The sequence below is a fragment of the Triticum aestivum genome, chromosome 1A (genome assembly GCF_018294505.1).
Source record: "Triticum aestivum cultivar Chinese Spring chromosome 1A, IWGSC CS RefSeq v2.1, whole genome shotgun sequence".
Classification (NCBI taxonomy): Eukaryota; Viridiplantae; Streptophyta; class Magnoliopsida; order Poales; family Poaceae; genus Triticum; species Triticum aestivum.
In genome coordinates, this window is record NC_057794.1 from 301,362,343 (window position 1) to 301,388,086 (window position 25,744).

General features: G+C 42.3%; 1 protein-coding gene across 1 annotated transcript in view; it reads left to right on the forward strand.

Annotated features, from left to right (window-relative positions):
- Nucleotides 1-1,982: 1,982 nt before the first annotated feature.
- LOC123047057 (myosin-6) overlaps nt 1,983-25,744 on the forward strand; it is a 32,862-nt gene continuing 9,100 nt past the window's right edge. The window contains exons 1-30 of the mRNA XM_044470553.1: nt 1,983-2,327; nt 3,542-3,670; nt 3,958-4,101; nt 4,395-4,540; nt 4,627-4,783; nt 4,982-5,040; nt 5,175-5,334; nt 5,937-6,086; nt 6,165-6,301; nt 6,383-6,529; nt 6,628-6,729; nt 7,886-7,943; nt 8,038-8,139; nt 8,577-8,614; nt 8,697-8,823; nt 11,586-11,762; nt 11,841-11,972; nt 13,050-13,159; nt 13,242-13,302; nt 13,918-14,095; nt 14,190-14,395; nt 15,041-15,160; nt 15,640-15,738; nt 17,884-18,093; nt 19,068-19,207; nt 19,292-19,400; nt 19,582-19,620; nt 19,707-19,787; nt 19,887-20,057; nt 20,181-20,330. Coding sequence (XP_044326488.1) covers nt 2,325-2,327; nt 3,542-3,670; nt 3,958-4,101; nt 4,395-4,540; nt 4,627-4,783; nt 4,982-5,040; nt 5,175-5,334; nt 5,937-6,086; nt 6,165-6,301; nt 6,383-6,529; nt 6,628-6,729; nt 7,886-7,943; nt 8,038-8,139; nt 8,577-8,614; nt 8,697-8,823; nt 11,586-11,762; nt 11,841-11,972; nt 13,050-13,159; nt 13,242-13,302; nt 13,918-14,095; nt 14,190-14,395; nt 15,041-15,160; nt 15,640-15,738; nt 17,884-18,093; nt 19,068-19,207; nt 19,292-19,400; nt 19,582-19,620; nt 19,707-19,787; nt 19,887-20,057; nt 20,181-20,330 — 3,642 coding nt within the window. The 5' untranslated portion in view covers nt 1,983-2,324. The remainder of the gene's footprint in view (nt 2,328-3,541; nt 3,671-3,957; nt 4,102-4,394; nt 4,541-4,626; nt 4,784-4,981; nt 5,041-5,174; nt 5,335-5,936; nt 6,087-6,164; nt 6,302-6,382; nt 6,530-6,627; nt 6,730-7,885; nt 7,944-8,037; nt 8,140-8,576; nt 8,615-8,696; nt 8,824-11,585; nt 11,763-11,840; nt 11,973-13,049; nt 13,160-13,241; nt 13,303-13,917; nt 14,096-14,189; nt 14,396-15,040; nt 15,161-15,639; nt 15,739-17,883; nt 18,094-19,067; nt 19,208-19,291; nt 19,401-19,581; nt 19,621-19,706; nt 19,788-19,886; nt 20,058-20,180; nt 20,331-25,744) is intronic.

A 25,744-nucleotide genomic window follows, 5' to 3' on the forward strand; every position in this document is an offset into this window, starting at 1 on the left:
ACGGGATCTCGCGAGAACTGGAACTTGCTGTGGCAGAAAAGTATTTTGGCTGGCTCCCTGTTGGTTTCCTGATTTTAGAGAATTTATAGAGGCGAAGTTAGGTCAAACGGATCCATGTGGGCCCCACCAGCCACCAGGGCGCGCCCACCCACTGGGCGCGCACTATTGCCTCGTGGGCCACTGCTCCATCTTCTGGTCCTCTCCCGAAGCTTCCATGGTATCTTATGTCCATAAAAAATCTCTAAAAAGTTTCGTGGCATTTGGACTTCGTTTGATACTGATATTCTGAAAAACTAAAAACATGCAAAAAACAACAACTGGCACCGGGCACTGAGTTAATAGGTTAGTCCCAAAAATGATATATAATTGCTTATAAATGCACATAAAACATCCACGTTGGAGACATATCAGTCCATCATCCCCGCCATGCAACTAGCCGCTCCGTCTGATGAAGGATGAGCTTGTCTCGCCCCCGCGCAACCGCAGTGTCCAAATCGAACGCCGCCCCCGCCCTCGCGCAATCGCGGTGTCCAGACTGAACGTCGCGTCAAGGACGAGCTGACATCCCCGCCACGGTACGTTGCACCACCACGCCTCCAATGCCGCGACATCAAGGAGGAGTTGTCGCCTACGATCACAAAGGGGGCCGCATCCTCCATTACCTCGGAGGAGGCGGTTATGCCAGTGCCTTCGCCTCTAGGGCCGCGGTGTTCGAGGCGGAGCACGCAGCGCGGCGGCAGGCGAGGTATGACAAGTGAAATGCTGGTCGTCACTCCGCGTTCGCCAAGAGCGACATGGCATCGGAAATGGATCCAAAACGATCCAGACCTTGTCGCCGCATGGGCGCTCGACCGCTCCGTGACCACCGTGGAGAAGGCCGCCAGGCGCCGTTGTCGTCTTGACGGCGAGCTCGCCAAGATCGGCGAGGATTGGTAGCTTAGCGACCGCTCTGCGAACACCGGTCGCGACAAGGCCGCCTCCAGGGCTCCGAAGGCCATGTCGGCACTGGCCACGACGACCCTTCGCACGACGCATCAGGAGACGGAGAGGCTCCTCCGTGAGTGGAAGGCAGTCGTCGGACAAGGATGCCGCGGCCCTCCGGTGACGTACCGATGCTGGAGGGACGGCGACGACAACACGGACAACAATGATGGTGCGGCAGGGCAGCTGCGCGTACAAGGTGGTCGTCTGGTATAGGGTCTAGTTTTTTTAGTTAAATGATCGAAATATCAATCATTGTATCTGAATGTTAATGAAACTCGTTGTGTTCGCATGACGTTCAGTTGATTCGAATGCGACTAACGTTAGATGACGTCCTCATCATTGGTGTTCGTGGACTGATTCAGCTGTTCCGTGGGGCAAAATTTCGTGTTTTGACCTTTTTTTGAAATCTATTCGTGATCTGACCCTCGATTAAATTTTTTTCGAGATCTGACCCTTTTGCTACCGCCAGAGTCCATGGCGGTAGGGTCTAACAGCCTACCGTCAACGATTTTGACGGTTGGAAACATCACTACCGCCAAACGGGCTGACGGTAGCCTGCACAACCTACCGCCAAAGTGCTTGACGGTAGGCACAAGCACACACTGTGTTCAATACTTAGAAGGTTTTTGACGATAAGGCGTGCAACCCTACCGCTAGGGTCCTTGGCGGTAGGCTGTTATACCCTACCGCCATGATCCCTGGCGGTAGCAAAAGGGTCAAATCTTGAAAAAAAATTCAAACTAGAATCAGATCTATCTTTAATAGGTTTAGAAAAAAAGTCAAAACACGAAATTTAGCCGTTCCGTGGATTGCAGGCCCTTATCGCCGAACAAGCACACGTGCGAACCATCGAACTCGGCCGGGCTGCTAGTAGACTGCTCGGTCGCCGCACGTGCCCCCCTCGACTGGTGAGGCGAAGCGAAGAAGAGGTCGAGACATGGGCCAAAAGGTTAATTAGGGGAGGATCTCCCCTCTGATTGGTTGCATTCTTCATTCGACAGTACCCCACTTTCCACGCTACTCGTACCAAAGAAAAAAAAAACGAGCCTGTCACGGCCTCAGTCGTCGTCTCGTCTCTACACCCAAACACGCCGCCTCCACCGTGCTCCGTCCACCTCGCGCGCCACCTGCTCCTCCCAGCGCGCAGCCTCCTGCTTCCCCCAGAGCTCGCCTCCCTCCCTGCTGACCCTTCCCGCCCCCACCGTCCACCCGCACATCTCCCCGCTGCGCCGCCCTCCGTCAACAACGACGTCAATGGCGGCAGGGCGGTGATCCAGCGGCGACGGCGACCGTGACCGCATGATCGAGCGGCGGTATTGACGAGGATTTCGGCGGCAAACATGGTACGTTGCTTCTGTTCTGTGCGAGCGGCGATCAGCGAATTCGAGCCCCGATCTGGATCAGTCCAGCAGGGTCCGGGATCGGGGTTCCACGGTGGTCTGGACAATCCGATAACCGTGCTTGTATGCTTCAAGGGGAAGAAAGGCACCAATAGTGCATTTTCTGATACATATGTTTCATCGTATGATGGTCTGACCATGACACTAGCTGCTGGTTTGGTATGAATTTTCTGGGTATTTTTTTGGCTGTAATAGCTTAAAAACAGAGCGAGTGGGTTCAGTGTAGAACTGAAATGCTTGAGTCAGATACATATTGCAGTAGTTCTTACTTTAGTTTGATCCAGTCGGTAACTGATTACTGATGGCTAAGCTTCGGCCCTGTTGGTAACATCTCCGTATCCTCAGTTTGTCAAATGTATTGAAGATTTGACGCATCACTTCTTCCCTTGCCCAAGTCAGCTCGAACATCACCACATTGTACCTGGCACACATCCCACACACACTGGTCCTAGCTAACATTTTCCCAGGCCTCGACTTCCAGCTCAAGGATGCTCTTACATGCATCTCAATTGGCCTCCCAACTACTCCACCTTAACCCAAACTACGAGTGCCAAAAAGATGAAACAATGCGCAGCAGCCACAAAGAACTGGCATTTCGTCAACCTCAACAAGCGACAAATATCCGAAGCTGGTTCCTACTCCACTTTGGGCAGTTGACTAGTTAAGTCTTATGAGTACAATGTCATTTAGCAGAAATGTTCTCTTTAGGACTCTACATAGGGAATTGAGCCCAATGGCACTGACATAGGGGTTATATGATATTACTGACTAGCATCACTTGAGAAAATTAGGATTTGTACTCACTTTTCTGTTCCTCATCTTGAATCATGTCCACCTAAATAATGGGATAATGTATAATGATGCTTTCTGAAAATTTATTTTCATTTCCAGTTTACGTTTTATTCTTTGATGAACAAACTTAGGTTGTGTATTTGTAATTACTAGTTGTAACACTGACACAATGGGCCTGTAGCATTTGGTATTCCATAACTGCTCGACTCTCTGTTTGTCAGTAATGTTGCTCCAGGGTTGTGATCATTCGTTGATATTTTGGCTTGTTATCATTATTATTTTCAGTTTTTGATTCAGTCAGTTAACAATGTCATTCGTTCACAATGCCATGCCCTCCTCACGCGTTTATGAATATTCAATTGTAGGCATCCATGGGCCGCTTTACAGTGGGTTCTCAGGTTTGGGTCGAGGATGCTGATGTGGCTTGGATTGATGGTCTGGTGGAGGAGGTCCATGGGGATGAATTAATAATAAACTGCACTTCTGGGAAGAAGGTACTCTCAGTTTCTCGATAACTTGCATTCTTTCTTGAAAATTAAAATTTAAGAATGTGTATAAACCAAACGTGGATCATTTCTACTCATGCTACCAGGGCTATTACGTTTTTCTCCTGAAATATTTGTTAAATCTCAATTAATCATTATTTAGCTTCCAACTGTGAATTTGCTAGTGCCAGAATCCTATGCCTGTAGCTTTTAATTGTAAGTTAATGCACTGAAAGAAATTCCTAACTAAAATCAAACATTTGTGCACTTACTCTCAAGTTTTTATCTTATTACAGGTTACTGCCAATGTGTCAAGTGTCTATCCTAAGGATGTAGAAGTAAAACGATGTGGTGTTGAGGATATGACAAGGCTAGCTTATCTGCATGAACCAGGAGTTCTCCGGAACTTGAAGTCAAGATATGGAATGAATGAAATATATGTGCGTTGAGTGGTGCAGTATATGATTTCTTCTTATGCTATTGATATTTGATAATGCACACATTTTCTCTAGGCTGCTAGTTGAATTATCTGATGAATTTACACCTGTACAATTGTCAGTTCTTATGTTTTGTAGTCTACAACATTTCACTTGTGTAGTTGTGTTTACCATTTAGTGTTTGTAGTTTGTACAATTATGGAACTTGGAATTTATCAACACTATTTATGTTTGACCTGCTCTAATTGGTTAGTTGTTAATATGGTGACATTTAATTGATTAAACTGTTCTTCCAGACTTATACTGGGAACATATTGATAGCTGTAAATCCGTTTCAAAGACTTCCTCACCTTTATAATGATCATATGATGGAAATGTACAAAGGAGCCGAATTTGGTGAGCTGAGTCCCCATCCTTTTGCCATGGCAGACCGTGCATATAGGTGTGTTTTCAGAAAACAATGAGCTTTTGAGTTTTTTTTTTGTGTGTTGGAATTTGTATATATATCTTAATATACCCATGGTGCAGGCTTATGATGAATTATGGTACCAGTCAAGCCATTTTGGTGAGTGGCGAAAGTGGAGCTGGTAAGACAGAAAGCACTAAAATGCTTATGCAATATCTTGCTTTTATGGGTGGCAAAGTTGAATCTGATGGGAGGTCAGTGCAACAACAAGTACTGGAGGTGAGGCCCTCATTATTGCTCTATTTCTCTTAAACAACCATGAAATAGTGGATACATGGATTATGGGCTATCATTTTTGACTATTTTGTAATCCATCCCTTCATTCTTCAGGACTGCATCAAATTCGTATTTCATTAATTAAAGATAATGTTATATCACTGACTTATGTTTTCTAATTTACCTGTTCGATTACCACAGTCCAATCCTGTTCTCGAGGCATTTGGAAATGCAAAAACAGTCAGGAATAATAATTCGAGGTAATTAACTTCAATGGAACTATGATTCTGTTACTTTACCTTGTTTTCCTTGATAGTGTTTGTGTATTTAGCAGAAGTTTACGTTTTTCTTCTTACAATATGGCTCTACACATTTCTTGTGCCTCATAATGCAGTCGTTTCGGCAAATTTGTTGAGCTTCAGTTTGATCAGAATGGGAAGATCTCAGGAGCTGCTATAAGGACTTACCTTTTGGAAAGATCTCGTGTCTGTCAAATATCTGACCCAGAAAGAAATTATCACTGCTTTTACATGCTATGTGCTGCACCACCAGAGGTAACATGGCCGACACAATCAAATTAATGTGTAGGATACTGTAAGTGAAATTTGTGGAATCACTATATTTTCTAACTGCCAGAGCCATGAGTTGGTTGCGAGATCTTATGGGTTTCACCTCTAGCCTACCCCAACTTGTTTGGGACTAAAGGCTTTGTTGTTGTTGTTGTTGTTGTTGTTGTTGTTTGTACTATATTGTCTAACTTTCTGCATGCCATCATATGGGGTGCTTTTATGATATGATACCAATATGTTTCTGGATAATCTGTGTAAGAGAAAACTGCAAACTGGGTACAAACATACCATCTGTACATAATCTGTGCCATCAGAGATACTGCGTTATACACTTAGTCAGTTGAGATGCCACATTATTAAATTACTTTCTCTGTAGGAAATAGTTCTTTGCTATTAAGTTCTTCAGGCATTTAACAGCAAGCATAAATAAAATATATAATACACTGTGTTGGTATTGCCTCTTATTTGCTTACCTGTTTCAGTTAGGGTAGCCATTATGATTTGTGCTCTTAGTTGCCATTTTTATCTTTTTTGGCGAACCACATTAACTACAACTTCTGATCTGTACTCAAATACTTGTGTTTCAGGACCGTGAGAGATATAAATTGGGAGATGCCTCATTGTTTCACTATCTCAATCAGTCTAACTGCATTAAGCTTGATGGAATGGATGATTCTTCAGAATATATAGCAACCAGGAGAGCAATGGATATTGTAGGCATTAGTTCTGATGAGCAGGTAGCCCAAGGTTTTGTTTGAAACTAGCTTAGTTCATCAGAAAGGTCATCTTTGCTTAGGATTTCTGTTGCATCGCAGGATGCCATATTCAGAGTTGTAGCTGCTATTCTTCATCTGGGCAATGTGGAATTTTCAGAAGGGAGCGAAGCAGATTCTTCTGTACCCAAAGATGACAAATCCCAGTTCCATCTCCGGACAGCTGCGGAGCTTTTCATGTAATACTCCTGGTCCAGGGTTCTGTCCACTGTATTTTTCGGTCATCTTTGACATGACATGCATTTGGCAACACTCTGCAGGTGTGATGAAAAGTCTTTGGAGGAATCTTTATGTAAGCGTGTTATGGTAACACGTGGTGAGAGTATTGTAAGAAACTTGGATTCACGAGCAGCAGCTCTTAGTAGAGATGCATTGGCCAGAATGGTTTACTCCCGTTTGTTTGATTGGTAAGTTTCAAAACATTAGTCTAGAAGGTACTTGTCATGTTGCCACCTATTATGTCACTGCCATTGCCAGAACAATAACTTTCACTTCTGTTCTTTAGGCTTGTGAATAAGATCAATACTACAATAGGACAGGATCCTACTTCGAAGCTTTTGATTGGTGTGCTGGATATTTATGGATTTGAAAGTTTCAAGACAAACAGGTACTTGTCTGGAATGCTTTTGCATTTGGCCCTGTGTTAGGCTCAGTTTGCAGTTGCTGAACTGTGTCGTGCTGAACTTGTTTATAATCTGTTGTTGGAAAATGGCAGCAAGAATGAACATAATTTGGTTAGCCAACATAAAATATGTAAAAACTGGTTAGTCTAATAAGATTATCACATCCACCACTATGCTAAATGCAGTCTTAATCTTAAGAAAACAATAAATTAGAGTATTTGCTGCAAAGAAATATTCGTTTTATTCGTTGAGTTCCTTTCAGTCAGCAGGAACGTCATTGTATAAATATCTCATTAACTTCACTGCTTAGGCTGCACTTCTGCAAAACAGAGAAACTTGGCTTATTCCACCAAATGAGATATAGCTATTATGTTAAATGTATGCAGTGACTTATATATGCAGAATCAGAATCATAGTTAAGATTTCAAGACGTTTTTTACTGTAAAACATTACCCCTAATAGGAAAACCTTGATGGACTAAACATTGTGTAGCTGACATTAATGAGGACATCATGTAGGCTGGAAGTTATATGCGTTCTTTTTTTTTCAGTTACATGGATGTTCTGTTGCAACTGGTTGTAGCAACACGACAACAGGGTTGCTAATATAGTATTGGCATTTTTAGAAAGATCTCATTATTGGATGGTAGCATTCACATCTTTGCATGTTGTTGCTACAAGCTGCTATATAGTCAATTGCTCAGTTGCACAGAAACATGCTGCTGCTACGAAAGATTGAGTGTGATTTTGCGATTATGCTTTGACCGGGTATCTGTATTACAAAACTGAACCAGCACTGGTTAGATTTATTGATGGCGTTTATTGGGCAAGAAAGAGCTCCCATTTGATTGCTGTAAAAAGTAGAAAGTGGTGTGTGTCTCGGTACAAATAGTAGACATGGCATGTGCCTCAGAGGAAACTTGTGAAAGCACGTGAACATGGAAGAAAAATAGGGAAGCATGCTTTTGCTTTTAGGCATGAAAATACAATAGTGTAGAGATAAATCACTATAATATCTTCAACTCGATGCTATCTGCAGAATAATTCTCTAATTAGTAATTACTACCAGTTGACATGAAACTATCTACTCATGATATGGGGGATGATACCTTCTGTATGTTGATTTTTTGCTATGCCACAGTTTCGAGCAGTTCTGTATCAACTTAACTAATGAGAAGCTCCAGCAACACTTTAATCAGGTTAGGGAGTTGAGGTCTAACTGATAAAATGTTCTACTTATGTTATATTATGGTCATTAAGTTTTACACTAATTCTACAATTTTCTGTGAGCAGCATGTTTTCAAGATGGAGCAAGAAGAATATACAAAAGAAGAGATTGATTGGAGTTACATCCAGTTTGTGGACAACCAAGAGATTCTTGATCTCATTGAGAAGGTGAACTGTTAAGTATACTAGTTGTACTACTGTAGTTGTGTAGTTTCTCTCTTGCATATGGTGTTACTTGCATTTTTGCCATACTCTTGTACATGTGCATATCCCGGCCTTTTGGCCCAATAATAAATAATCTAAGGCCCAATTGCTACAACATTTGGTGTTTGTTGCAACATATCTTCTTATTATCTATATACACTTTCCTATATTGATAGTTTGCACTTGGCACACAATAACCTCTCATTTTGACCCTTTTTTCTATATAGAAGTAAAACCCAGAACTGGATGTGAAATTGGCTTTTGGTCAGAATTGGTAAACAGACTAGAATATCTCAGTTATATGCATATCTTGTGATTACATAGGATCCACTGATCGGTTCCAATGAGGTTGAGCCATGCTATGAAATATCATGTCTGATTTCTGATTTCCTGCAATGCAGAAACCAGGGGGGATAATTGCTCTACTGGATGAGACTTGGTATGTACAAGTACTGGTGTAGGTTCCTTTTCTGTTTGATTATTATCTGATTCTTTCTAACATCCCTTATCTTATACTTCAGCATGTTGCGAAATTCGAACCATGAAACATTCGCTGAAAAGCTATATCAAAAATTCAAGGACAATCCACATTTCAGCAGGCCAAAATTTTCACGGTCTGATTTTACTATTCATCACTATGCGGGAAATGTAAGTGTCAAATTTCTCAAGTCTGTCTTAGTGAATAGACAGTTGTGTAGAACACATGTTGGATTTTGTACTGCTGATGCATTCGTCGTAGTGAGTAGTGACAGCAAAACAGGGAATCTCAGACTATACCAGTTTGAATGAAATATAGCTCAAAATCTGTTGGAGCTCTACATAATCAAGAGCCAACAACAAATAAACATACTTCTGCCCTATAATGGGATTTGTATTTTTAAACATTGATTAAACAAGAATTTATCAAGTTGAACTCCCAAAGCTTGATGTCTGCTAAAGAAAGTTTTGTGTGCTGCCCTCTGGTCTATTGAGTTACATTGTTGGATTATAAAACATGGTGAATGCCAAATAACCGTCTAATTTACACGGAGATTTGTGTGATTTTTTCTTTTTTGGGGTTTCTGTTTGTTCCTTGTTGCACGTTTTACGCCTTTCTTACTTTCTTTTATGGGTTTCCATTTTTTTTTGTTTTCCATTAGTGGAACTACAGTTGCATGTTCGTCGGCTCTGTGTGCAACTGTTGTTTCTGGTTTTTCCCATTCCTTGGTACACGTTTTACGCCTTCTTTATCATTTTTTCTACTTTTTGTTTCTGTCCAGAACTACGGTTGCACGCCCGTCTGGCCGCGCACAACTACACTTGCACGCCCGTCATCCCCATGCAACTAAAGTTGCACGTCCGCTGCCCACACGCAACTACAGTTGCACGCCCGCGTACAACTGAATTGCATGCGCCACACTCCACGCGCCTAGTGGTTCTTTTTTATTTTTGCTTTCTATTTTATTTCACAGATGCAACCAAATTTTTGGTTGATTTTTTTTTTGAAAATTTCCTATAAGTTGCACACCGCCCCCTACAGGCTAATCTACTAAGCAGGCTTCAACATGCTGAAGCCTGCCCTCCAATAAATCAAACTTTTCTACTAATACCATTCTTGCTCAGCCCATCAGACCAGCTCTCAGCCCGTGCAGTATGCCATGCCATCCACGGCTTCACACACGCACAACCGCCAGTAGGAGTGAACGCGGTGATTGAACAGGAAGCTCCAACCCTAACGAGCGGACGCGGGGCAAGCTGCAGCCGATGACCGGTGAGGCAGCGCCACTGGTTGCCCTGTCCGGTGGGGAGTGTTGCACGCCCACACGCTTGCGCCTGCGCCCGTGCACTCAGCTAGTGAGCCTAGGACTGCGGCGCCCGCGCCCACGCACCGACGGCCAAATCTCTAACTAGTTCATGAACTGTTAATTGACGTTCAATGCAACTTATTTGTAGATTTACAAAAATGAAGAGAAAGAATATGAATATGCACAATTTCTATATGAGTAGCTCAAGCAGTCCTCCTGTCAAACCTGAAGCTGTCCCAGTTAATTGTAAGTCAACTACTGCAAGCTTTGCAAAGGAAAAATCAAAATATTTGGACAAAAGGATTAAGCAGATATTGGCTAGTTTGCTAGACAGATTTAAATGTTGATTGGAAATTTGATATTTTTTCAAAACATTCAGATTTTTTTAGTAAACTAGTAATAATGTACGTGCAATGCACGTTTATATTAGGTAGGATATTAGTTGCGCGTTATATTAGGTAAGATATATCTGTTGCACGTTGGTATTTGTTAAGATATCAATTACTTTTTCGCGGGAATGGTAGGATATTAATTACATGGCAGATTTCAAGGGATAGCGTTGAGTCAAAACGTGTTTATAGCCAATGGCAGTGGTGGGTAATTAGAGTGTTAAACGTGTTTGGTGCTCAACATTGGAGCGATTTGAATCGCTAGATAGCATGACTTGACGGTCAATATGGTTTGGATCTGCCCATTTGGGTCTTTTTATATTGGTATAGATATAGATACTATATGTTCCAGGTAGTAATGTTGGAAATTTTGAGCCTATTTGGATAAAAGGATTAGCATATAATGGCTATTTTACTAGACAGATTCAAATTTTGGTTTAAAATTTAATATTTCCATCCAGAAAAATTCCAGCAAATACTACATGTTTCTAATAGTATATTCTGGGAATTTTTGAGCTTATTTGGACAACATAGGAGGTAATGGTTGTTTTCCTTCAAAAAGGCGTTCAGTTTTCCCGCCGTTAACTTTGAGCCCACCCTCCATTTTCTTCCTAGCTTCATCATTGCCGGCCCCTTCGCGTACAGTTGCACGAGGCGCACCCTGCGCGTAATTGCAAGTGCACCAACATGCGTGCAACTAGGGTTTTTCTTTTTCACCGCGTGCTGCGGGCATGACTTTTTATTTCCTATTTTTTTTCACTTGCAACTGAAAAAAGTAAAACATAAAATACAAAAATTACTTTTAAAAACATGCTGATGTCTGCTGTCTTAGACTTAACCAAGTCTAAGTCGAGTGAGCTTTAGTCACACCCTGTTTTATTATCAATCTAATGAAACTAATTTGGTGTTGTAGATGTTATATTTTTTTAGACTTGTTCAATTTTCTTTTTACTAACAAAGCTAGAACTTCAATTAATTTGGAATGGAGGGAGTATTTGTGATAGTACGCTGACCACCTTTTCCAGTCATATATGTCTTCATCTCTTTTCGCTTGGACATCAACTATAATATAATCAATGCTGTAAAAAGAAGAACTCCCCCAAAACAATCATACAACGTAGAATCTGTACTTACACTGGTGATGGATTAGTCAGTTGGGCAAGGTAGTGCCACCACATCTGAGTCTCTACAGTTGAGATTGACACGCTTATGTACTAAGAACTTCTTTCTTTTGCAGGTTACATACCAAACGGATCTATTCTTAGATAAGAACATAGATTATGCTGTCAACGAGCATCAAGATTTGTTACATGCTTCTACATCTCCATTTGTTTCAAGTCTTTTTCCTCCTTCTGAAGAATCGACTAAATCGAATAAATCCACAAAGTTCACATCAATAGGTTCGAGCTTTAAGGTAAAGAAGTCATTGCTTGTTTTATTTCAGCCTGTACTAGATTTGTTATGACAATTTTTTTTATCTGTAACATAACAGCAACAATTACAAGGTTTGTTAGAAACTCTCAGCTCAACAGAACCACATTACATGCGCTGCATAAAGCCTAATAATGTTCTCAAGCCAGCAATTTTTGAGAACAGTAATGTTCTCCAGCAACTTCGATGTGGGGTAAGAAATTAATACCGTTTTTAGTTATTTACTGGAAGTATGTACTTGGATTATTTTTCTTTTCTTACTGCAGTGTACATACTGATATTTATACAAGGTCCAAGAGAACATCAAGTCATCTTTTTATGTATACAAGTATTCCATACCATTGGCCGACCTGGAAATGAATCAAAGGGTTACTAACTTGCAAATTTCACTAGATTGCAGTTAACTTAAATTATAGCAAAAGCAAATTACACCACTGAAACAAACACCAATATTAATATAGAAATGAAAATAGACAAATGCTATGAAATGATGTATTCTATCTAGGCAGATACCGATTAAGTAAGATTCGATCTACCAAAGCTTGTGACATGTCTCCACTCTACATTGGCACCAACTTCCTCTGTCAGTCACCCCCGCCCTTTATTGTAGCACTGCCAACTTCCTGTCAGTCACCATGTCCACAAAAGGCACTACAGCAGCTATGCATATATACATATACTGCTCTTGTTTCGGAAAGAATTAAAAACAAATCCCCATCGACATCACTAACAAAAGCTGGGTAGCCGCTACCATCCATCCCGAAATCTTCTACGTGGTGTAGAAGTATACATTCGGTGTAGCTGTTCTTTCCACAAACATAAATACAACTTCTATCATTGAATAGGAGGAAAGGTGGAGAACCAAGAGGAAGCATAAGCACCGGCATTGGAAGAGTTGAAGGAAGGTGCAACTAACTGGCACACTATGTTGGCCAGAGCCCGGGGGAGGGAGTGGCTACCCTTGCAGCCTAGCAAGGTCGGGATTGAGGATTTTCAGCTGCTGCATTGTGTTATTGTGTGGTACATGCGGGAGAGTGGGCAGTGAGAGTTGAGGCATTACTTATTGGGAATGAGAAGTAACAGTGCACTCGCTTGGGAGGGTGGCTTAGTGCAGGCCTAGGGTTTCTGGGAGGTTGTGCTTCACAATTTTGGGCCAATTATGAAAACTTGCTATCGACCCCCATTGGGGCAACTATGCCAAAATTTGGGCTTTCTGCAGTTTTCTAAGAGCTAGCGTTTTGAGAGTGACACTGTTATATTTTGTATACAGGGGGTGCTAGAGGCAATAAGAATAAGCTGTCTAGGATATCCGACAAGGCGGACTTTTGAAGAATTTGTTGATCGCTTTAGTGTTTTACGACCAGAAGTTCTTGGTTTATGGTAATTCTAAGGTGTTTTGATTCGTGTTTTTGGATTTTTTTTCTTTGTGTTTAAGCACTCTAAACTAATCCTCCATTGGCAGTTATGATGAAGTTACTGCCACAAACATGGTCCTTGAGAAAGTAAACCTCACAGGTTATCAGGTGACTACTAAGTACTGAAACGAGTGGTGGTAATGTGTCCAGTTTAATCCATATCCTGTTCCAGCTGTACAAGATTAGTCTTTCTTTGGCTTCTCATATGTTTTCCTCTAATGTCAAGGCCGCAATTTATTTCCTATTTTCCATATTGTAAACATGCCAGTCAGATAAGCAGTTTAAGTTGCATCTTGCATGGTCTATCTGTATATATGTTCACGAACTTAACCTTTACGCGGGTTACTGCAAATGCCTAAAATAATAGAGTAATATATGTTGTAGATATCATATTATTCTATCACAGAGGTTACTCTTTTGGAGCAGTGTTATTGTAGTTTCTTAGTTGAATGCAAACCAGACTTGGCCAAATCCAATTCAGACACAGGATCTTGTGGTACTACGATAAAATTATTACCAAGCATCCCAGAAAGGTTGAATCACTGACCACAGAGTTTCATGCATATTCTGTCAATAGATCCATCAAATTTATTGGTAGGATGAATAATAAGTTTAATGCGGTATCACATCCCTATCTGCACAAATTATTTCTTCTATACTTCAATGCTGATGTTGGTTTTAATTCCTTTTGGTTTATCCTATGGTCTGATGTCCAATCTACAGATAGGGAAAACAAAAGTGTTTCTGCGTGCTGGCCAGATGGCTGAATTAGATGCTCGGAGGACTGAGGTCTTGAGCTATTCTGCTAGTAAAATCCAGCGAAAAGTTCGGTCGTTCCTGGCTCGCAGAAATTTCATTCAGCTGCGAATGTCTTCTGTTCAGCTTCAGGCAATGTGCAGAGGTAATTTTTCTTTGATTTATGTGGCAAATAGTATCACATTTCAGCATTTGATTTTTCTGTGGAGATAATGACTTTTGAGCTGTGATAACTGAAGGACAAATTGCAAGGCATTATTATGAAGATCTCCGTAGGAAGGCTGCTTCATTAAAAATTCAGACCTACTATCGTATGCACTTTGCAAGGAAAAACTACAAAGCTCTCTATTCTGCATCAACTACTATACAATCAGGTCTACGTGGTATGGCTGCTCGCAACGAATTCCATTTCCGTCAGCAAACAAAAGCGGCAGTGATTATTCAGGTGTGTTTTCGGGTCTCATGTTATCGTGGGTAATAAGATGTTCAGAATAGAATGGTCAAGTTTCTTTGGCTACTCAAACTCATGTAGTGCTCTTTGTATGAGTAAAATTTTCAGATCATAATTCTAATACGGCCTAGATATTACGGTGTTGGCTTTTCAGTATCCAAAATCTTTTGTTACCTTAAGTTGTATTCGTGGCACTTGTACTCCCAACAAAACATGCACATTTAGGTGATATGTTAAATGCCACATTGGATGAACTATAACTTTGTCTAATTGGAAGTACTCTACACATTATATCATGCAACCACATCTTACTAATGTAAGATATTGAACGTAGTAGATGAAATAACTGTTAGCTAGTAAAATACATGAATCTTTTTTTTTCTGAATGGAAAACTGTAAAGGAGGCCCATGAATCATGGTTCTTTTGTTCATGTTAAACAATTAAACCTTCCTGCCATTTGTCTTAATTGCCATAATATTCTCCCATTTCCAATATCTCTTCTTCTTCAAGTGTGTATCTATCTTGGTGATATACTCAAGCCTATGCATATGTATATCTCCCTTTTCTTACCATTCACTCTTAACCTCATATATGTTACATTATCTTAACTTTAATCTCAATGATTTCGTCCACCGCAGAGTTGCTGCCGTAGTGATTTAGCAAGCTCACGGTATATGGGCTTAAAGAAGGCAGCGATCACAACCCAATGTGCTTGGAGAGGAAGGGTGGCCAGAAGAGAACTTAGAAAACTTAAAATGGTAGGAAAAAATGTCCCGACTATCCTTATCTTTCATTGCCCGCTGTTATAGTATTATTTGATTCATTAGTAATGTGCCATAAGAGATCAATTATCTCTAGTGACATGCGGTGCTGTCACTGTCATTGTGAATTGCTGTTGGTCACAGGAAGTTCAAAACTTGGTCAATTCATAATGTAGCAATGCTATTTGAAAATTTGAAACTTCACCGGTGCTACTAGAACTTATAGCTTCATTAATTTATGTTGAACATTCTCCAATTGTATATTCTACCTTAGATTACCTCCTATAGATGAAAAATATCACCATGCTAGCTTAAACGTTGTTCCTAAAACCCTGTTACCTGCAAGCTCACTTAATGTCCAATATGTCCACAGCTGTCACTCTTCTGGTACTCTGGAAGTCTGGATCATCAATGAGCACATATATAAGGGTTTAATACATGCTCTATTGACATGATTTCTTCTTTATTATTTTTAGGCTGCAAAAGAAAGTGGTGCTCTGCAAGCTGCAAAGAATAAGTTAGAGAAGCAAGTTGAGGAGCTCACTTGGCGGTTGCAACTGGAGAAACGCATGAGGGTAAACTACTGGATTACTGTACTTTACTGTCTTACTATTTATGTTGCACAGGCCTATGTTTGATAAAGTATTTGCTATTATGTCATGCATACTGGATTGTTATTCTTCTCAATAAGCTATTATCAGTGTCTGTGTGTGTGAGAAAGGAGATGCCTCCAAAGGAAAAAAGGCAGGATTATGTGAGCCAGCCTGATCTTTTCACTCGGTGTGAACGCATCTCCTGTCGTTTTGCCCTCATCAATCGTGACTCTTGCACCCCCACGGACAGATTGGCCAGTCCCCACCAACCGATGCGTGTGTGTGCTCACGTCCGCCTGATTAGATCGGATGGCAGCGACAAGCACGCACTCTGTAGCACACAAGGCTGCACAGTTAAGAATTAGTTTTCTCGAAAGCATAATAGTAAATCTGCCACTAGCTTCTAATTCTATGACATATACAATCTACAATGCCATTGTAGCCATTTCATCTTGCCGTTTTATCAAGGTGATTTAGCTTGGCCTTCGAACTTATCCCAGTCCAAGCTGTGGATGGGCAGACTCGCTCGACGGGCCTGGCCTGAAAGCCCGGTGCCCGGGCTGGCTTGGGCCTCATTTTTTGCCAGAAGCCATACGCGAGAGCCCAAAAAAGGCCGGGAGGAGTCATTTCCCCCCCTAGAAATTAGCTATATACTAAATTATTTTATCCCAAAATGATAATTTAATATTTTCTTAATATGAAATAAGTGTTTTTCCAGGCCTTGGGCCAGGCCAGGCTTGGCACTTTCAGGTCGGGTTTTGCAAGTCCCGGCCTGGCCCGGGGTATGACCAGGTTTATTCTCAAGGAGGAGGTTATTCTCAATTATGCGGCCAAGTTAGATGCAATTTGCCGAAATCAGCACAGCGTCTTGCTTTGGGAAGAGTAATGACCCACTTAGGCTCTGTTTGCGGTTGCTAAACTATTTTGTGCTAAACTTATTTTATAACTGTGCTGGAAATAGACACAGAAGCAAGAAAATGGTTGTTAGACAAATGAAAGTATAAGCAAAAGTTGGTTGGAAAAGCTGGATTCAGATTATAATATCCACCTCAATGACAAACGCAGCCTTTAGACGGAATTAGGGAGGTAAATCTGCGTTTTGATAGTTGTGGGTATACTTGTGAATGCGGTATAAGTTTTGGGACCAAGAGTGCACTTCACTCTACTCAATCAATGTGTTTTGAAAGCATAGTAAGTACATTCTCTAGACAATGCATCTGTTCTTCCCCAGAACTTAGAATTTCATAACTTGTGCATTTTGTTGGTGAATTTTGTTTTTTAGGTGTTGTTTTCCCCCAAACTAATGAAATTAAGTAACACTAGAAGTAAAATGTGAACAACGAGCACTTTTACAAGACGATTAAAGTTAATATGGTTCCAAGAGCATGATAACTTCATGAACAATGTTTTTTAGTTTCATGCTGCATAATGATGTTTACATGGCCATATGAACCATTATTCACTTTTGCATCTAGACAAGCCTGCAGTTGCTTTAACACATGAATGCATTTGAGTAGGTGTTTGCAATTTATTAGCATCATATGTTTATTTGTGAATTGGTAAATGGACATAAGTTCCTTCCAGTCGAGCTGCATTTTTTTATAATGATACTTTATCATGGTCATTCTTGCGGTTCCAAATTAACAATTACTTATTCTTTTTCAACTCCATATGCTGCTCATATCAATTGCTTGAACACGCGAATACATTTGAATGAATGCGCGTATCATGACCATTCTCCTATTTTTGCACTGTGAATTGCTAAATGAATGTAGATCCTTTCCAGTCCATTTTAGAGTCAATTGCAACTATTCTTTATAGTGATACTTTATCGTAGTCAACTTTTTGCATCTGATCTGCACATCTTGGCGACTGGTAGATTTGTTCCTAGTATCGAACTTCTAATCACACTATGTCAATCGAGTAGTCCGTTATAAAATTACAGTACCACGATATATCACAATAACTGAAATTCACACTTAATCTAATACACAATTAAGTTAAATTAGTGGGTAACTATGTAAAATGGATATTACTGTTGGCACAACCTAGGTCGTAATAAGCATTCAATCTAGTTTCCCTTTTAAATCATTATTTAAGTGCCTTGTGCATTTTGCTGGCCTGCAGACTGACATGGAAGAAGCCAAGACACAAGAAAATAAGAAGTTGCAACAACAATTACAGGAATTGCAATTCCAGTCCAAGGAGACAAAAGATATATTAAGAAGGGAACAGGAAAACACAAAAACAGCATTGGAGAAAGCTGCCTTAGTACCAGAGATCCAAATTGATACAACTCATGTTGACAAGCTTACTGCTGAAAATGAGAATCTTAAGGTGAACGTGATACTGATAGTATCATCTTTTATCTTTACTGCAGTAGTTTCATTGTGTTTCTCAGTCTGTCCACTCTGGTGGAGTCATGGTAACCTGCAAAACCATTCGCCGTGAGTGGAATGTATGATGTCAGGCCATTATATGTGCTGAGTTGATTGAAGGCAATATATGCATCACAATATGTGATGAGAGTTCAAGCACAATTAAGAGAGTGCAATGTTTCACGGCCTAACTTTAAGCATGAGCTAACTAGTTGTATGTGGTATAACGGGGATATTTATACCGACTCCCCAAGCATGACGGTTCTCTAGCTGGTAATGGTGCTGCTACCTTGACCAGTGTAGAAAACATTATCCCATGCTAATAGTGTCACTTGTTAGGTCCTAATGGATATTTTCTCCGAACTATTTTTTATGAACATATTACACATGCAAAACCATAAGTTGGAGCTAACACAATACTTTAATCATTTTTGGAAGTCATGGTATTAGGCTTGATTACCATTGATGCAAATTAACTAAGTCGCTTCAGTAGTGAAAACTAGAACTGAGAACAAATGTATTGTCTAGTTTAATTCTTTGATCTGTTAAAAGTGATTAGACTTTGAATCCGTTCTAAAAACAGCTAATTTGTTTGGCACACTATGCAAATAATCATTTCTTCTCCAATAGTTTTTGCTGCCTCTGCATGGCTTCATATACCTATATTTTAGACTAACTCGACGCCTAAGAAACTGTCATAACTTATTTAATAATGACTAAAAAGGACCATGATGAAATACCCATCCTAATCCTGCACCATTTGCTTGAAGGAAAGTTAACTCGACAAGCGAGTAATGCTGATCAAATGTGTTCCCGAGCATTTTTTGGCCCTTACAGTAAACCTAGTGACATTATCAATTAATTTCTCCTATTCATATCTATATATTGTTATTTCAAGTGAATGACTGAAACAATTTCCTTTAATATTTTTAGACACTGGTGATTTCTCTTGAGACAAAAATTGAAGAAACAGAACAGAAGTTTGAAGAAATGAAGAAAGGCAGAGAAGAATTGCTGAAGATAGCTACAGATGCCGAGTCAAAGATAAATGAACTGACCAACACAATGCTAAGGTTACCTCGATCTGGATAAATCTTGTAAAGGCATTGATTTTCCAATTAGCTTACACAATTTTCTTTATATTGTGTGACCGGCAGTTTTCAAGAAAAGTTGACTAATATGGAAGCTGAAAATCAACTTCTCCGGCAGCAGGCTCTGTTGCATTCTCGCCTGAAAACAATATCTGAGAACACTTCTCCGAAATCTGTACGTGGTCTCTATGTCTAACCCTGCTTCCTTCCATCCCAACCTTGTTCATTATAGCGCATTTTTTATTTACATGCAAGTGTTTGAACACAGACATAGGTCTGCTGGTATTTATTTTCCATTTATACATGTTTCCATGTTTTTATTACTGACATACTTCTATTGCCTTCCACCTTTGCAGAATTCGACTAATGGCAGCCCACACTATGAGGAACAGATGGTCAGAAGAAATTGTCTTATACAATATGTTAAGTCGCTTCACTGTTTGTTTCTATGTTTGAATCTAAACTGGTCATTTCTACCCAGACACCTCATGGCACTCCTCGAGCGCCCAAGGATTATGGGAACTTCGCACATCCAAGGGCATCCTTTTCTGAGAGGCAGCATGTATGTTCAATTTGTTATATTTAAATGTTTAAACAACGTAGTGAAGTTATAAAACATATACCTTATGATGATTGGTTTTGCCCTTTTATTTTTCTGCAGGATACTGTGGATGCACTTATAAACTGTGTTACTGAAAATATTGGCTTTAGTGAAGGAAAGCCAGTTGCTGCAATTACCATATACAAATGTCTTGTTCACTGGAAGATCTTTGAAACAGAAAAAACATCTGTTTTTGATAGGCTTATTCAAATTTTTGGTTCTGCGATGCAGGTATTCTCTGCTGCTTTTGATCCTATTTTTTACAATGAATTGTTTTGCAAGATTTTTGTTTCTCGTGCATCTCTACCAGTTTAACCAATCTGTTCTTAAAGCATGGCATTGTCTGTATTTCAGAATCATGATAGCAATGAGGATCTTGCATACTGGCTATCGAACTCATCGACTTTATTGATTATACTACAAAAGAGCCTAAAAGCTGTTGGCTCAACCGGAACCACTCCACATAAAAGACCACAGAATCAGTCATCGTTCCTTGGGAGGATGGTATGTTTCATTGCTTATGTACTATAGGATCAGCATATTGATCATATGGGTCGGGAAGCCCTTGAAATTTAGAGTAACCTGTGTTCTAAACTATCAATACTGATTCTGTTCTTTTTTTTAACTACTAAAATAATTTGATCACTCATGTATCTGAATGCCCCCTATTTTTCATAAAAAGGAGCATGTGAAATGACATTAGTAGATTTGTTAATACTACCTTCACCGTGTCATATTTGATAATTTCAGCAACATTATAATTGAAGAAAATTATCAAGATAAGAGTAGGAGGGGGGTATAGTGGATGAAAGGTCTTGAGTGTGTAACAAATAGTTAGTACTCCATCTGTGATTCCATGAGAGATGTTTTACATTCGTGCAGTCAAATTCTCTGAAATTTGCTCTCTGAATCTGAGAGCACTTTTTGGCCTCCTGCTTCGGCGGACTACCAATAATCCACCCCTACATCTCCTTTTTCTTATATTTCCCTTATATTGTGCATCTGCAGAAATGTAGGGAAAGGCTGCGTACAATAGACCCAAAGTGGTCGGACCCTTCCCCAGACCCTGCGCAAGCGGGAGCTACATGCACTGGGGCTGCCCTTTATTGTGCATCTGCACCATGTTGATGTCATTTTCACGTCATAATAATTCAAACTTCTATGTTTGTAGCACATACAATTTGACAACGTTTCAAATTCATAATTTTTTAAATTCAAACATAACACAGGGTCCAAATGTATTAACATGATCATCCAAAACAAAATATCATTCATCTAAATTGCATCAGATGTTGAAATATATTGCCCGCCTCCTCCATCAGTTCGGACTTTTGGATGAGTTGGCTGGAGTATAAATTCAATATGGTATCCGAGCCAAGAGGTCTTGAGTTCAAGACCCTTCCAACGCAGTATTAAATAAAATAAATAAAATGATTCTGCGGCCTACATCGATCCCACGTCTAAGGACTAAAATAGCCTAGACGTGAGAGGTGTTAGAGTTATAATATAAGTCATGTACCCCTTTATATTTATCTCGTTGTATGAGGGGTTTCCTGCATATGTTCCACACCTGTACATGTATATATATATCGGCCTATGGCCTCATGGGAATACAAGTTGCATATTCCTAACATGGTATTAGAGCTAGGTCAATTTTTTTGCACGCTGCAACTCGTGCTTTTTGATCCGTCTGTTCGATCGAAGCAATCCGCTCGATCTCCTCTTCGTCTCTCGATCGAAGCAGGGGGCTCGTCCGCAGGAGCCCCCGATCTCCTCTTCAGCCAGCCGCTAGCAGGGCTTCTGCTGCCGGCCCCGTCCCGATCGGGTGTCTTCCAGCCGCTCGGCTGCCGGCCCGTCCCGCTCCCGTCCAGCCGGCGCTCAGGAGCCCCCGATCTCCTACCCAGCCGCCCGTCCCGCTCCCGTCCAGCCGGCGCTCAGAGAGCTCGGCTGCTGGCCTGTCCCGCTCGGGCGCCACCCAGCCGCCCTTCCCGCAGGCGCCCAGGGCGTCAGATCGGCCCAGGGGGCTCGTCCTGCAGGCGCCCTTGATCTCCTCTCCCGCCGGCTCTCGCTGCTCCCGTAGCAGCGCCTGATTCCGATCCGGTCGTTCTCATCGGATCTAAAAAACAAAAAAAAAATGTCTGCTGCATCGGGTTATGTTGCTGTTCCTCGCTGTCCGGTGATCTTTGATGGTACTAACTACACCGAGTTCACTGGCTTCATGCGCATTCACATGCGTGGCATCCGTCTTTGGGGTGTTCTTTCTGGCGAGGTCTGTTGTCCGCCACGTCCAGTTCCTCCGGTGGCCCCTACCCCGCCAACTCCATCGGTTCTTCCTACGGATGCTAATCAGGCTGCCAAGGATGCGGCTAAGGTTGCTGATGAGGTTGCTGATCGTGCTTATGATGAGAGGGTTTTGGCTTATGAGGAGGCTCTTCAGTTGTATCATGGTGCTCTGTCTGCTTACACCCAGTGGCTTGCTGATGATGCCCGTGCTGCAGCTGTTCTCACTGCTAGTGTTCTGCCTCAGTTTGCTTCTGAATTTCTGGGTCTTTCTACTGTCTTTGAGATGTGGACCCGTCTTCGTGAGCGCTATCAGCCCTCTGGTGATGCCTTATACCTCTCTGTGATCCGCCAGGAGCATGCTCTTCAGCAGGGTGACTCTACTGTTGATGACTTCTATGCACAGAGTTCTGCTATCTGGCGTCAGCTTGATTCTCTCCGTAGTGCTGGGTGTCGTACCTGCCCCTGTTGCCAGGCTGTCCAGGCCAATTTGGAGTTTCATCGCGTCTATGAGTTCTTGTCTCGGCTTCGTAAGGAGTTTGAGCCCCGGCGTGCTCAGTTGTTTGCTCGTGGCCGTATTTCTCTCATGGAGGCGCTTTCTGAGATTCGTGCAGAGGAGACTCGCTTACGTGGTGCTGGTTTGCTGGAGGTTCCCTCTGTGCTTGCTACTCGTGCTCCTCCGCCACCTGCTCCATCGACCACTTCTCGCTCGAGTGCTCCGCCGCTCTTGCCCACTCCTTCTGGAGGCTCCGGTCGCCCCCGTCCACACTGCGCCTATTGCAACAATGATGGTCATCTTGAGTCTCAGTGCTACACGAAGAAGAAACACCTGCGCAAGGCTCGATCATCATCTTCAGGGACTTCGTCGTCTACCTCGACAGCTTCAGCCATTGCTTTGACTGAGCAGGATATTCTGAGACTTAAGCGTCTGCTCGCGGCTTCAGGTTCTTCCTCGACGGGTACTGCCGGTTCTGTGACTGATGCTTCCCGCACTGAGCAATCACCCTCTACACAGTCAGGTACATCCCCATGGGTTCTGGACTCTGGAGCTTCTTTTCATATGTCTTCTCATTCCTCCACTTTGTCCTCTCTTCGATCACTGGATTCTCCTCTTCATGTCTTCACTGCTGATGGTACTCCACTTTCTGTTGCTAGTAGAGGCAATCTTACTACTCCTTCTTATTCTGTTCCTGATGTTGCTCATGTTCCTCGACTTACCATGAATTTGTTTTCTGCTGGTCAACTTACGGATTCTGGTTGTCGTGTCATCCTTGACGTTGACTCTTGTTCTGTTCAAGACCGTCACACGCACACTCTGGTTGGGGCTGGCCCTCGCCGCCGTGATTCTCAGGGTCTTTGGGAGTTGGACTGGCTTCATGTTCCTTCTGCTGCTACCACCATCGCCAGTTCTTCCGCTTCTGTTGCCTCTGTCACTGGTTCCTTCCAGCAGTGGCATCATCGCCTTGGTCATCTGTGTGGATCTCGGTTGTCTTCTTTAGTTCGTCGAGGCCTTCTGGGGTCTGTCTCAGGAGATGTCTCTTTAGAGTGTCAGGGTTGTCGTCTTGGTAAGCAGATTCAGTTACCATATTCACATAGTGAGTCCGTGTCTAAGCGTCCTTTCGATTTAGTCCATTCTGATGTATGGGGTCCGGCCCCTTTCGCTTCGAAAGGTGGTCATAAATACTATATTATTTTCATAGATGATTTCTCTCGTTACACATGGCTTTATTTCATGACTTCTCGTTCTGAGGTGTTGTCTATTTATAAGCGTTTTGCTGCCATGGTTCATACTCAGTTCTCTTCACCCATTCGTGTTTTTCGTGCTGACTCCGCTGGCGAGTATATCTCTAAGATGTTGCGTGGTGTTCTTGCTGAACACGGGACTCTCTCTCAATTCTCTTGTCCTGGTGCTCATGCTCAGAATGGTGTGGCTGAGCGAAAGCATCGACATCTTCTTGAGACGGCTCGTGCATTGATGATTGCTGCCTCTCTCCCGCCTCATTTTTGGGCTGAGGCCGTCTCCACATCCACCTATCTTATCAATATACAGCCTTCCGCTGCTCTACAGGGTGGTGTTCCTTTCGAGCGACTTTTTGATCGTTCTCCCGATTATTCGATGCTTCGCTTGTTTGGTTGTGTTTGCTATGTTCTTCTTGCCCCTCGCGAACGCACCAAACTGACTGCTCAGTCTGTTGAGTGCGTTTTCTTAGGCTACAGTGATGAGCATAAGGGCTATCGTTGTTGGGATCCTATTGGTCGTCGGATGCGTATCTCTCGAGATGTGACTTTTGACGAGTCTCGTCCTTTCTACCCACGCCCATCTTCCTCGACTTTTTCAGTGCAGGATATCTCTTTCCTCACTTTTCCTGACACACCTATCACCCTCGCCGACACTGTACCTCTCTGTTCCACTTCCTCTCCTTCTCCACATCTCGTTGACTTGCAGTCACCTTCCTCCCCGGTCTCCTCGTCTAGCTTGTCACCGGGTTCTCCACCTTCATCTCCGGTGACTTCCTCTCCCAGTTTGTCACCGGATTCTACACCTTCATCTCCGGTGACTTCTTCGTCGTCACCCCCTGATTCTACCTTGCCGATTCCTCCTTCTATTATTCCATCTCTTCCTCAACATTACACTCGTCGTCCACGACCAGTTGATGCCTCCGTGGATGGGTCGTCATCTTTCTCTCAGCCTACTTATGGTTTGCGTTCTCGTCCTCGTCCGCCTGTTGATCGCTTTGGATTTCCCACTGCTGGTGCTGCTGTTCTTGAGCCGACTTCTTACCGTCAGGCTGTTGTTCATCCTGAATGGCAGTTTGCGATGGCAGAGGAGATTGCTGCTCTTGAACGCACTGGTACTTGGGATCTTGTTTCTCTTCCTCCCGGAGTCCGTCCGATCACTTGTAAGTGGGTCTACAAGGTTAAGACTCGCTCCGATGGTTCTCTTGAGCGTCACAAAGCTCGTCTTGTGGCTCGTGGTTTTCAGCAGGAGCATGGTCGTGATTATGACGAGACTTTTGCTCCTGTGGCTCATATGACCACTGTTCGTACCCTTCTTGCCGTTGCCTCTGCACGCCACTGGTCTATATCTCAGCTTGATGTTAAGAATGCCTTTCTTAATGGTGAGTTGCGTGAGGAGGTGTACATGCAGCCACCACCTGGGTATTCTGTTCCTGATGGCATGGTATGTCGTCTTCGTCGCTCTCTCTATGGCCTTAAGCAAGCCCCCCGCGCCTGGTTTGAGCGCTTTGCCTCTGTGATCACTGCTGCTGGTTTTTTAGCAAGTGCTCATGATCCCGCATTGTTTATTCACCTTTCTCCTCGTGGTCGGACTCTTCTTCTTCTTTATGTTGATGACATGATCATCACGGGGGATGATCCCGAGTATATTGCCTTTGTAAAGGCCCGTCTTAGTGAGCAGTTTCTTATGTCTGATCTTGGACCTCTTCGCTACTTTCTTGGGATTGAAGTCTCTTCTACCTCTGATGGCTTTTTTATATCCCAGGAAAAGTATATCCAGGATCTTCTTGCTCGTGCTGCTCTTACTGACGAGCGCATTGTTGAGACTCCTATGGAGCTCAATGTTCACCTCCGTGCTACTGATGGTGATCCTCTCCCTGATCCGACGCGTTATCGTCATC